Genomic DNA, 13762 nt, shown 5'->3' on the forward strand with positions numbered 1-13762 from the left:
TATGAACATTGCTCAACATCATGAAAATTAAACCTTATTTTCAATAAGCAATCTTGAAAAATATTTGGGGGTGCTTAACTTTTTTCCAGGAGTATATATTGCAGTTTGCCCCTCTGGCTGAAGTATTCCTCCTTACTACCATCTTCTAGATGTCAATTCCTGGTGGATCAGGTGTTGGTTCTAGACAGTCCGGCTACATAAGTCCTCGTATGTGTTTGGCTGGTACCCTCCTACCACAGACTGAAGATAAATTCCAAATGCCACCAGGTTGGACCATATGCAACCCCAAATTGCTGTCCCTCTTTCTACCATCTGATATATTTGGATTACTGGTGAATCTGGTGTTGTTTGGAAGCTGGATAAGACATGAATTCCCATGCATGGCTGGTTCCCTGTTCCTACTGCAGACTGGATGACACATTCCGAATGCTGCCAGGTTTTGGACAAGAGATGAATGTCTCCTGAGCTATCCTTACTTCCTTTCATCTGTTGGATGTTGGTTTCCAGTGGATTAGGTGTTGGAGATGTGCACATGTGGAGATGGATCCTTGGTACAGGAGCCCGTCTTCTCTCCCAGGACTCGTTTTTGAGGTGAAAGGTAGAGAACCCTCTTCCTACCAAGGACCTGATGGACAATTCCAGATGCCACCAGCTGTTGGTTGAGGTCAAACTCCCATTTATGGTTTGTTGTGGCCTTTATGTTTTGGCAACACATTCCTCATGGCCAAAGAGTATAACTGGCTCAGAAGTGTTGCGGTCTTCCACTGGTGTGATGTTTTTAATTCCCTACCACACCTCATGGTTTTTCTAAATATTCTCACCAGCCCTCCACCAATTCAGTGTGGGATTCTAGCTTTTTGTGAGAGGAGGTAAGATATCATATTGGAAATTAACATTTTCCTAAACTGAAAATGTATTTTCAATATATACTTGCCTCCTCTCTCATTTCCTACCCATCTTCCCCATTTCTGATGTATTGGTTGACTTGGTTATGACCAATCTTGAAGTGATTAACAAGCACATTATTAGATATGGCACTAGTTATGATAGGGGTAGTGTCGTACTCCTATTTGTGGAAAGTTGTAGATATGCATAAAGAAGTGGGAGGTAAAAGGATAGTAGCAGGCAAAACATTTGTGCTGATAGAGGACAGTACTAATTGAAAAAGCTTTTTAAGAGAGTCGGTAAGTATCTATTGGAAATACATTTTTAGTTTAGGAAAAGGTTACCTTATCTGTATTAGTCTAAACTCATTCTAGATTTTAAGGAAGGGGCTAAAAGAGGTTAAGCTTTATATACCATTATAATCATGATAATAGTAAAAACATGGGGTGGTATAGTATCCCTGAAAATGACTATAAAATGTAAGAACTAAGAATATTTAACTAAGTTATCTAATAGTGTATTCTCAAAATAACCAAAAAATAAAATAAATATTGAAGATACTCAACTAGAATATAATTCTGAGGTTCAAATAACACAAAAACTTCCAAAAGCTTAGCTTTCACATGGTCTTACACTTCCAGTAACAACAACAACACATCTGTGTATCTATGTAAAAAAATGAAATTTATTTTTAAAATTTTAATTTCTCAGTCTTTCTACTTACCACCAAAGGATAGATATCTAAATTATTCATGTGAATTCTAGCAATTCACATAAAATGCTGTGTTAGAGTAATATATTTAAAAGCCAATTGAGTCCATATGGACACTGTAGGTAACTTTAGAGCTTAAGAACCTGGTGTTGAATTATAGCTGGAGAATTCAGTAAGATAACTAATGAAAATTTGTGTTGGGTTACAACTAGCGAAGGCAAAAAGTTTTTTATCTGACATATCTAGTATTGAGTTCCAACTAATATGTGAAAGATAAACTTTAAATTGTAAGAATAAGTTTTGAAGTTAATTAGGGCTGTGTTGAAAGGTTTGTTCACGAGTCAAAAAGTCAAAGATAGTTTTATATTCAAAGGCTTTTCAGGTGCCATTCAAGCAGTGTCTGACTTTTTTCTGTTGTTAATAGAAATCATTTGAAAATTTGAATAATATCACATATTATACGTCACTCACAAGAAAAAAATGATTTGTTTATTTGTATAAATGCACATTACTTAAACAAAAGTTGTATTAAAAATGAAATACACACATACACCTCCAAAACATTGTACGTATAATTTCTTTCTGTGCTTTGAAGTAAACCATTATGGAAAAGCAAAGAGGGGTATGTTTAATAGCTGCATCACTTCAATAAAATGTATTGAATGCCTAGTGTACAAGATGTAAGAGAAGTGTTATGGTAGAACAAGTATGAAAAACAAAATATACACTAACACTTTAGTATTATGTTTATTAGGTATTTTTGATTAATCAACAATTTTCTTTTAAAAAAGACTGACAGCTAACCTGCTTGGAACAGTGACTGCTAAATAGAGCTTTGTTTTGTTTGAATATGTTGTAGTTTTTAACTGGTCACAGTTAGGTACTCTTTTTATATATAATTCAAGCTTACTGTATATATTTGAGTATTTTCAAAAAGCAGCATCAATTATGTGTACATAAACATTGTGCATTTTTATTTTTATTGAAATTATAAAAACATGATTACAGTTCTGTATAACAATTTTAATGTACATATGAATGTTTTATTCCAGTTATATATATTACCTGCAAAATAAAAGGGTTTTCAATGAAATATAAACTAGTATTTGGGACATCATCAGTAAATTATCCAAATTAGTACTATTGAAGACTCAAATCTTCATTCAGTAATGTGTTTCGAACCTTCGAAGGTCAGAATCTACTTTTAGTTACAGATGTAAACTTAATTAGTATTAAAGAATAAATAATAAACCATCATTTTCAAAGTTCTAAGTAAAAATGACTTCAGTTATAATAGAGGAAATATTCACTCCTAAGATGACTTTGAATACATACACAAATCAAATCTTTTATATTTTACATTATTATTTTTAATATTGTACTGCTGTGTGGTTTTTATAAGTTTTACCCCAGTCATATTGTAGAGATTGTATTTTTTTCAAAAAGTTATGGTATATTGTATTTTATTCTCTTTTGTACCTTGTGAACATTGAAATCGTTCAATATATATATTCTTTAATGTTCTGTCAGTACATGAAATTCATGATAATCCTTATCTAGAAATATTGTTTAATTTTACTGATTACTAGTTAAAGATGTAGACAGTAATATCCTATAAAGGACTACCATAAATACAAGGAAAATGTGTCAGAAGAATTTTTGTTTTGTAGTCAGAAGGAATATTAATTGTCCTTTAAAGTGCTCAAAATGTTTTTATGGATGAATTTACTAACATTGAACTCTCTCTGTTAACAGGGTGTCAAGCTGAATGACACGGGGCATATATTGGTTGATGAATACCAAAACACTTCTCACAGCAGTGTTTATGCTTTGGGAGATGTGTGTGGGAAATTTCTCCTCACCCCAGGTATTTCATAATTCTTTGCTTTACTCCCTGACATTTTAACCAGTATGTAACCACCATGTAAGCATGAAACTATATATATAGTGTAACTTGTAATATAATAAGCATACCTTCACAAAACTTGGCAAGCTTTTGCTAAACATTACAATTCTGGTCCAGATGCTGATTAGTCTGAGTGCAAGGTGATTTTCATTTTAAAATTAAAAATACTTTTTCATCTTAAGGTCTTCAGATATTAGCTGCATAACCTCTAGAACTTCGTAAGTGAATATCAAGTGTTTTTTCAGGAAAATTTCATTTGTGTTTGTTTCATTTCTTTACCCTAACACTTATACGGACTCGGTCAATTTGACCAACCATGTAACCACCTTGTTTTATTGTTCTTTGAACTGCATCTAACTACTATACATGCATAACAAAGTATTGAATATAGTGTTGCTTATGTAGCTTACACACATACCTTGCTGAAAAATTGTATTTAATTTTTTTTCATTTATATTTTTGTATCTAACCTAATAAGTTTCAAGTTTTCATATTTTTGTTACTTGTATAACAATAATTAACAAATATATAAAAACAAAAAAAATTAGTACTGATATGTGAGTCTTGTACTTTTTTCTGGCAGTTGAAGTCTCAGTAAAATTTAACCCTAATTTTTGGTTAGGTTACTATTAGTAATTTATTGAATATTTGAAATAAATAAAATTTCATTTAGGAACACAAAATGGTAACACACACAAAGAATACATTGTCCTATAACTATTATAATATAACTTGCTTTTTAACAAGCTATGAGTGTATTAAATATTTCTCTTACTTGCTAGAGGTGAAGTCTGCAATAACAACAATGAATATGTAAGCTGAATAATTCAAAAGCTGTTGTTAGAATGATCTAACATATTACATAACTTACAAGTAAATTAAAATCTCCTCTTTCTAACATATTACATAATTTACAAGTAAATTAAAATCTCTTTCTTTTGGTTATAAATAATGTATTAGCAAATGTTAAAGAGAATTACTGACATTTTTTAAAAGACAGTATGTGATAGAAGGGCATTACAAGTGGGTTTGATTTTCTGGCTTATATCTCTGTAAATCAAGGTGATTGAAAACTGTAAAATTATATTATGTCTCAGTTATACTATAAATTTGTATTCAAACTCAAATAAGGGTGGAATGAAGATGTGAAGACTGATAATTTATTTGAACATATCCTTTTTAGTTTAAGAAATTAAAACTTAACTAATATCAAAATGTGGTTTATTAACTATGTTTTCACACCATGTTTATTAAACACTGTCATAGTAAAGTAGTTTAAATAAATTTGGAATGTAACTATAAATAACTTTATGTCGAGAGGGTTAATAAAAAATAAGCAGACCTTAATATTTTGCATCTCAAAAATGATGTATAGAGAGCATATTGCAGATTAATCTACTGTGGGCTATTATTTATTTAAGGACAGGTTAGTGATTAATAAATATATTTTTCATTAACTCACAGTGAAGTATCACATCTATAGTGAAAATATTCCTAAGAAAAAGTGATGAGATGAAATATCTGTATAGAGCATATTGATGTGTAAGTTCTGGTGAAGTAACACAGCTATATAAAATTATTGTTTAAGTTATGATGAAGTAACACATCTATAATATATTGGGGAGTAATTTATGATAATGGAACATATCTGTGTTACATATTGTTGAGTGACTTGTAATGAAATAACATATCTATGTAACATATTGTTGAGTGACTTGTAATGAAATAACACATCTGTATAGCATCTTGTTGAGTAAATGAAAAGAAAGTGTGGTATGAATAGAGTGCATATTAACTTTTTTCAGACCAGTTAGCACCTTTCAGATGTTAAGTGAAATTTGATATGTAGGTTTTCAAAAGTTAAATAAATAATAATAATTTGGTTTCAACAAGATTTTACTTGACAAAGACAAATGAAAAAAAATCTTCAATTTATACACAGCTCTGAGAAGTTTTATCCTCTAAACAATTAGTTTGTCAGTTTCTTTTTCTTTCCATCTTAAAACATAGGTTCTTATTTGCTCAGAGAGTATAACCCTTGAGAAATACAATTACGTCTCACGCTGAATTAGCAGAGTTTGTGACCCCAAATTGACCTTTATAGTTTCCATACTATAACTTCTTTCACAAAATTTTGCAATCTTTCATTAATCAGTATGAGTCATTTGTAGACAGAAAACCAGAATTTTTTAATGAAGTATTTTCACTAAAAATTTCTCTATGACTATAAGGAGACAAAGTCTCGATTGCATTGACTGCAAAGTGATTTTACTGTTAAGATTAAAAATACTTTTCTTCATCTGAAAAATCTCAAATTTCCATTGTGTAATCCCTAAAACCTCCTAAATGCATTTCAAACGTTTATTTCAGTAAAACTTTATAGTTTACCCATTTATTTTCTCTACCCTATCTCAAAACGGAATTGGTCAATTGACATCGTAACCACCAGAAAAAAAATTAAATAAATCTAAATTACCCTTTTTTTCTTTCTAGAATGACTTCAAATTGTGACATGAAACTGCATTTGTTTATCCTAAATAGCTTTAAACTCATAACAATATACATCTGTCTATTCTTAAATTTATTTTTTTATTCCTCCTTGAACCATGTTAAACTAATATTTCTGCCACACAGGTTCTAAATCACTTGGCAAACATGTAGCTCATGAGCATACCTTGTAAAAAAATATTCTTATTCTTTATTTTACCTATTTTAACCTAAAAAAAATGTCCAATTTTTACATTTTAGTTACTTTTGTAATAATGAAGAAAGAATACACATGAGAAACAAGCATAAAGTACTTACCTGGGTCCTTTTTTTTTTTTGCTGTTAACTGTCAACAAAGCTTGACCCTACTTTTTTATACTTATTTAACTAAATAATTCACCAAAGAATGCAAAATAATAACATGCAAAAAGCAGACAATGTCCTTTAACTATCACAATTATTCTGGCTTTCTAACTATGCAATAAGGGCCATTAAAATCCAGCTAAGCTCATCAATATGTTTCCCATGGACTGAAAGCATGATTGAGAATTCTCTGTACAGAAAACAATATAATATAATATGTAATTTGGTAGATTACAACCATGGCTTTCTATTGGTTATAAATGTCTGTGCAGAAAGTGTTAATTAAATAATGCACCAAAGAACACAGAATAATAACATGCAAATTTTAGACAATGTCCTATAACAATCACAATTTTTCTGGCTTTCTAACTATGCAACAAGAGCTATTAAAAATTCAGGTAAACTCGTCAGTTCGTTTCCCATGGTAATAAAGTTTGAACTGGAAGTGAAATAGACAATTTCTATACAGAAAACAACATAATATAGTACATCATTTGACAGATTAAAACCTTGGTTTTCTATTGGTTATATAAATAATAGAGTATTAAACATCAGATAGAACAATTAACAATTTGTGAAAGAGAGGATGTGACAGGTGGGCATGAGAAGAGGGGTCTGAGTTTCTAGTTTATGGCTCTGTAACCAAATACAATTGGAGATTATAAAAATTATGCTTTGCCTGAGCAATGACAACATTATAATGAGTAATATAGGTCAAATTTTGTACTTCTTGGAGGAGTGGTAAATATATTAAGAGAAAAGGGGATACCTGGTGGAAGTTGTGGATTTTTTTAATGTTGCCTTATAAAACTAAGAACTTAAACCTATATAATATTAAAATTTGGATTATTAGCTACATTTTGATGTGAAGTTTATTCATATACCATAATAACCAAGAACTTTAATTATAATTTGAATGTAATTCACTATAAATTTGTGATGTGCAGAAAAAGATGTTCATAGCAAGAGTGTTAACAAAGTCTTGTTTCTGTTGTGATTTTCAAAATTCTGTTTGATGTTTTATTATTACAGGCCCCAGTTAACATCACATGCTTTGAGGTCGTAAAATTGTGATATGTAGGCATATGTTTTTTACCTGATTTAATAATATAGTAATTTGAAAAAAAAATCAGTTATTTTGTTTCTGTGTTATAATGGTGGTGACAACAGGTCCAACAAGTCATTAAGAAGCTAGTGTGCTTCTTTTTTTTTGTTCTCTATAGTAGGTGACATGTACTGCCTGAGAGAATATTGCACAAATACATAGCATCCATGTTAAATGGACTGATACTGTAATATCCTTCATTGGCCAAATATGTTGTTGACTAAATGTAACAGCCAACCAGTGCTGTGAGGGAACCAAGATCATCAGGTGACATTGTCAACTGTAGAAAGAAAGTGAGTTTACTTGTTGAATTCAGGCACACTTTCTTTAGCCAGTCTCTACTATGATATTTTAAAGTGAAGACTACTTTCAAAAACATTGTGCTTTAGTTCTATGGAGATTAATCCCAAGGGAAAGAAAGTTGTGGAGCTAAACACAGCCTAGTAGAAAGGAATGTCGTGTTGTCTGAATAGGTATTTATGTGTTTTTTTGTTTGTTGTAATAAAGATTTTGTTTATTTATTCTTATTTGTCCATGCTCATTATTTTACACTTAAAGGAACTGAGTCATGTTATATATTACAGGACATTCTCCTTATTTCTTGATCAAATCTGCTGATGTTTGTAGGTTTACCTATCTGGTACTTGTCAGGAAATCAGTTTTACATGAAAATACCAGAAGTAGAGATATGAAGGAGAAATATTGTGTGATCCACAGTTTCTGAAATAATAATGTGTTAGCTAGCCCTCACTTGATCTCTTGAGTTTAAGGAGTTTTGAGAAATGCTTCTAAGGAAAATAATGTCATTTTCAGGGCTTAGAAGTACTCAAGACTGAGAGAGAGATAACTTATGAAGAATGAGACTGTTGTTTGGAAGAGATGTTGCATCTTGGAGAAGACCTGTTCTGGACATAGGACTTTTGCTAATGTTGAGAAGAACCATGGTATCAGCAAGCCTGCAACCATGGCTCATTGAGATTTGCTTATGTTTGGTGCACCCAAGCCCCTTGAACAGATGGTACTTCTAATGATCAATCTCAGTGGAAGAAATTCAAGGATGACCAAAGTTTGCAGGAATAGTTTGGGGACTGGCAAGTTCAAGACTGAATGGGAACATCTCTACCAAACTCTCAGTCCATTGCTAGTCAAGGCACACCAACCTCATCTTTGGTCAAGACCACCAATAAATAGTGAACAAAGGCTGGACATGCTGCTGATGAATGATTTTTCACTAGTCAATAATTTCTCTGGCAGGTAAGACAATTGGCACCCACAGATATAGACCATGAGGCAAGATACCTTTCAAGTTGGAAAGGTTTCTTGTCACTTCAACAATGGTTCATGACACATGGGGTTGTGCAGACATTTTCAACAAGCCACTGAGAGTAATTCATCACCCTGTATTCATGTACCAGGGACTTACTGCTTGTTGGGGTTTTGGAGTCCTTGTGAATGGCTTCCACCTGAAACCAAGCACATTGGTGGCATCTTCTCTTGGCATCCATCAGGATTATGAGAGAGAGAGAGAGAGAAGCTTTGGCCTAGCACACAGGACCTGTGAACATGGCCAAGAAGATACAACACACAATGTTTGAGGAGATAGCAAGAGAGGATTGAATCAGTTCCTGAAATGTTTCATGATGTGCAAAACTTGATCCTGAGCTTAGATGGTCCGACTCTCAATGCTTTTGAACACTTGGATGAGGAGCAGTAAGACTACTGGAAACTGTCGTGTACAACCTGTGTTGCTAACTTGATAGATATGGGCTGAGTTCAAGGCTAGAAAGAGGATTGGTGTTGAGGGACTGGTCACATACACAGACAATCTGTGACAGTTATGTGAGAAGGCATACTAGGAAATGGCTTCAGCAGATTGGAAGGGTATCTTGAAGGGCTTCCCATTGAGCTTATGTGGAAGCCACGTCCGTCACAACACACATTGAAGTTGGGACTTCAAATAGGACATGGGAGAGTAAGTAGCCTGCACTGGTAGTTTTAGTGACAATTCCAACAATGGACTTTGTAGCTTGGGTGTTTCCACCAAAATGGAATAAACCTAATCAAAGGGCTAACAAACAGATGCTTCTGTAGGACAAAGATGCATCATGTGGAAGTGTAAGAGCTAGGTAGGGGCTAGGCCTGTTGAAAAAAGATGATGATGAATGAAAATAAGAAATCTCGGTTTTGATTATTTGCCGGTTTTCGATTTGGGGACACACCGGATAACTGAAAAGTGGCATATACACTGGAGATAGAGTGACTATGCCAGATAGTTCTTCATACTTAGCTTCTGATGACCTGTAAAGAAGAAATCCAAATGACTTTTGCATTGTTTTAATACAGGCTTTGCCATCCCTACATAGAAAGTGCTAGTGCAATCTCTGATAATGGAAAAATTTTGTCAGAGTGAATCTGTACAGTTGTTTATTAGATTGTTTTGTGCCTAACTATAATGCCTACTGAATAAATAAAATCATTAGTTTTTGTTTTATGTGAAATTGAATATTTTTTACTTGATGTTATTGTACTAAACACACAGAAATTCAGTAACTCTATAGTTATAGGAAAAATTTTACTATCAACTTTTTTTTATATTGATAAAAAAAATACAAACATCCAACTTGATAGAATATAGCTGTTATGTAATATTTGATAGCTAGGTAACTTGCCCAGTATTCAGAGTAAAATAACTTATAAAATAGAACCTGCATTTTAGTAACATAAAAAATAGTGGTTTTGTTAACTTTTCTAGTATTTATCATTAGTAAATTTCTAATATTAATTGCTATGTGAAAGTATACATAAACTTATAATCTTAGCTTTATTTTTAACACTTTCTAAATAAAAACATTTTACTGTCTTGTAAGGTCAGTTGTATTGTAAATGGTAGTTAGAGTTAACTCTGTTTAGTTGAATACATATTGATGCTTCTTTGCATGTTATTACAGTTGCTATTGCTGCAGGTCGATGTCTTGCCCACCGACTGTTTGACAATCAACCTGAGAAGAAGATAGATTACAGTAATATTCCTACAGTTGTCTTCAGCCATCCTCCTATAGGAACTGTGGGTCTCACTGAAGGTATCTTTTTCTCCTTATAGAATTGTATAGGTCTTGTTGAATGTACTTTATTGGAACTGTGTGTCTTTCTTAATATGTTTGTTTTCTGTTGGTATAATGAGCATTCCTGAAGGTAGTTTGTTTTCCTTTTAAAATTGTGATTCTTATTTATTGAAACTGTAAATCCCACCCAAAGTGTATGCTTCAACATCCTTATTAGAATTATGAATCATATATAAGTTATCACAAAATTACGATACCTTCTGATCCAATGCTTTTGAAAGATAAATCTTTCAGAAGCACTCGAGTTATATGGTATTGTATTTTTGTGTTAAATTGACTTCTTGAACCTACATGTTTTTTTAACATCATGATCATAACATTATTAAATATCCACCATTGGAACGTAATCTTACTGAAGATAAGTATACTATAGGCCGTTTTGGAATTAGGCACGACTTTATTGGACCTATGGTAGGTATCTCTTATGGGACATTTGTTTTACTGGAATTAAACATCTTCCTTACTTTAATTAAATGTTATAATGAAACTAAATACTCGTCATTAGAACTGGGTCATACTAAAATATTTTTTTTTGTTTCCGTTGGTTTATATAATGTTACAAATAATCAGTTTTGAAATTTCCTGTTTTGTTATTCTACGTTATCACTTGTAAATATTTGTGTTTTGTAAAAAATAAGAAAAAGTATTTTTTATGTAAGTTTCAGAATCTAAGATTGTAAATAGCTATGTTTGTATTAGTAAATTTCACATCTTATATTACAAGGATATAAATTTCTGTCATTTTTATCTTAAGTGTTATTTTGTTAGGAGGATGTGTAAAATATTATAAATGTTGTTTCAAGGGTATTTTAGGCAATATAGATATAGTAGAGTTTTGGCTTTAATGGACTGCTTCTTCTTGTTCGTAGAGTAAAGTGATGTTTTAGCTTCTATACTGAGGCCTTCAGGTTGAAGTTCCACTTTGAAAACAAGCAGGATGGACTGTTCCTGCATATTTGTAGAGTGGGATGACATTTTGGTTTCTATACTTCAGGTTGAAGTCCTAATCTAGAAACAAGCAGGATCAATCTGTTAAGCCAAAAATCTGTTTAAATGTTTACCAAACCCAATATTTTAGCAGATATTTCCAAATCAATATTTCCATGTTTTTCTGACACAACAGAGGAAGCTCTTCAGCAGTATGGGAGGGAAAACTTGCGAATCTACAGATCTGCTTTCATACCTCTCTACTATGCTATTACAGAAAAGAAGTCAAAATGTTTAATGAAACTAATCTGTCATGGAAAGGATGAGAAGGTGAGTTTTTTTAGCTGGTATAAGCCGTTTCTTAAAACTCACTATCAAATAATAAAACAAATAAGGATCACTTTTTAGCTTTACTTAAACAGATGTTGATAATTTAATTTTTTGTGAGGCTCAATATTTTTTGAACATTTTATTGTCAAGCTTAAACTCATTGCAAGAGTTTTGTTTTTTGTTAGTATAAAATGATTTTACTTATTTTAAGGGACCTTCCCTTGTTTTTAAGTAATAACTGGGTGATTTCAAATTTAATTTCATATATACTGTTACATGGCCACCTATATTTGTTTAAAAAAAGTAAGGAAGAAGTGGCAAATCAAGAGAGGTGAGAAACGTTTTTTGCTTAAATACTTACAAAAGTTTGGTATCACATGTCTCTTCTGCCCTTTCTATTTAGGTGCCTGTGTACTGTTAAACACATAACTAAAAATACTTTTTTTTTCTATATAACAACAAAATAATCAAAACCTAGGAGTTTCAAGGCATCTACTCCCTTAACCCCTACAACTGAAGGAGCTGTTAGTTTCCTTTAGAGGCCTTTGGCACCACCTGGATAGTAAACATCAGTAATCAGCACATTATCAATAATCATCCACAGTTCTATTGTAGACTATAAACTGTTCATTAAATAATAACATTTGATTCTATCTTAGGTTATTGGACTACATATGATGGGCCTTGGTTGTGATGAAATTCTCCAGGGTTTTGCTGTAGCCATTAAAATGGGTGCAACCAAAAAACAGTTTGATGAATGTGTGGCTATCCATCCAACCACAGCAGAAGAGCTTGTCACCATGCGTTGAATAGTGTGTGTGACAACAGAAGTTTAAAAAAAATATGATGTGCTTTGAGGGTTCAGGTTCTATAGTATTTTACAATGTTTTGCTTTTAATATAATATTAAGTTTCATTTGTTAGTTTGTCACAGAAGATTTGGAATTAATTGGAAAAAAATATTTTGCTTTGTTCACTTTATATACTTAGAACATATATTACATATATTTTTCTATAGTATTCAAATTTATTTTCAGTAATTATGTGTTTAAAACTTTTTCTGTATATGTTATGAGGTTTTGATTAAAGTACTTTATTATCATGGTATATGAATAAACTTAGCATCAAAACATAGCTAATAATCCAAATTTTAATATTATATAAGTTTTAAGTTCTTAATTTTATAAGGCAATGTGAAACAATTCACAATTTCCACTAGTATGAGAATTGTGACATTTGCTCTCTAGGTATCCCCTCTTTTCTAATTTATTTACCACACCTTCAAGAGGTATAAAATTTAACATAAATTACTCATTTTAATGTTGTCATCACTCAGGCAAAGCATAATTTTTATAGCCTTCAATCGTATTTGGTTACAGAGCCATAAACTGGAAAATCAGACCCCCTCTTCCTATGCCCACCTGTCACATCCTCTCTTTCACAAATTGCCAATTGTTCTATCAGATGATTAATACTATTTATAACCAATAGAAAGCCAAGATTTTAATCTGTCAAATGATGTACTATATTACTTTGTTTTATGTACAGAGAATTGTCTATTTCACTTCCAGTTCAAAAATCATTCCCATAGGAAATGAACTGACAAGTTTACCTGAATTTTTAACAGCTCTTGCATAGTTAGAAAGCCAGAAAAATTGTGATAGTTAAGAGACATAGTCGTCTGCTTTTTACATGTTATTATTCTATATTTTTGGTACATTATGTAATTAAATAAAAAAATTATTTAGTGCAGTAGCACCATTAGTACATGAAAGTAGGGTTAAGTTTCATCGACAACTGATACCAAAAGAAAATAAATCGAAGACTCAGGTAAGTACTTTATGCTTGTTTTTCATGTGTTTTGTTTATTTATTATTATAACAGTAACAAAATATATAAATTGGAAACATTTTAGGTTAGATTAGG

At 31.8% G+C, this 13762-nt stretch overlaps 1 protein-coding gene across 2 annotated transcripts in view; it reads left to right on the forward strand.

Moving 5' to 3' along the window:
- LOC106464004 (glutathione reductase, mitochondrial-like) overlaps positions 1-12941 on the forward strand; it is a 73691-nt gene extending 60750 nt beyond the window's left edge. For both annotated transcript variants that reach the window (XM_022391659.1, XM_013924107.2), the window contains 4 exons: positions 3353-3464; positions 10407-10538; positions 11704-11837; positions 12497-12941. In XM_022391659.1, the coding sequence (XP_022247367.1) occupies positions 3353-3464; positions 10407-10538; positions 11704-11837; positions 12497-12646 (528 nt within the window). In that variant the 3' untranslated portion in view covers positions 12647-12941. The remainder of the gene's footprint in view (positions 1-3352; positions 3465-10406; positions 10539-11703; positions 11838-12496) is intronic.
- The last annotated feature ends 821 nt before the right edge of the window (positions 12942-13762 follow it).

This window comes from Limulus polyphemus, unplaced genomic scaffold, assembly GCF_000517525.1.
Source record: "Limulus polyphemus unplaced genomic scaffold, Limulus_polyphemus-2.1.2 Scaffold1538, whole genome shotgun sequence".
Taxonomy (NCBI): Eukaryota; Metazoa; Arthropoda; class Merostomata; order Xiphosura; family Limulidae; genus Limulus; species Limulus polyphemus.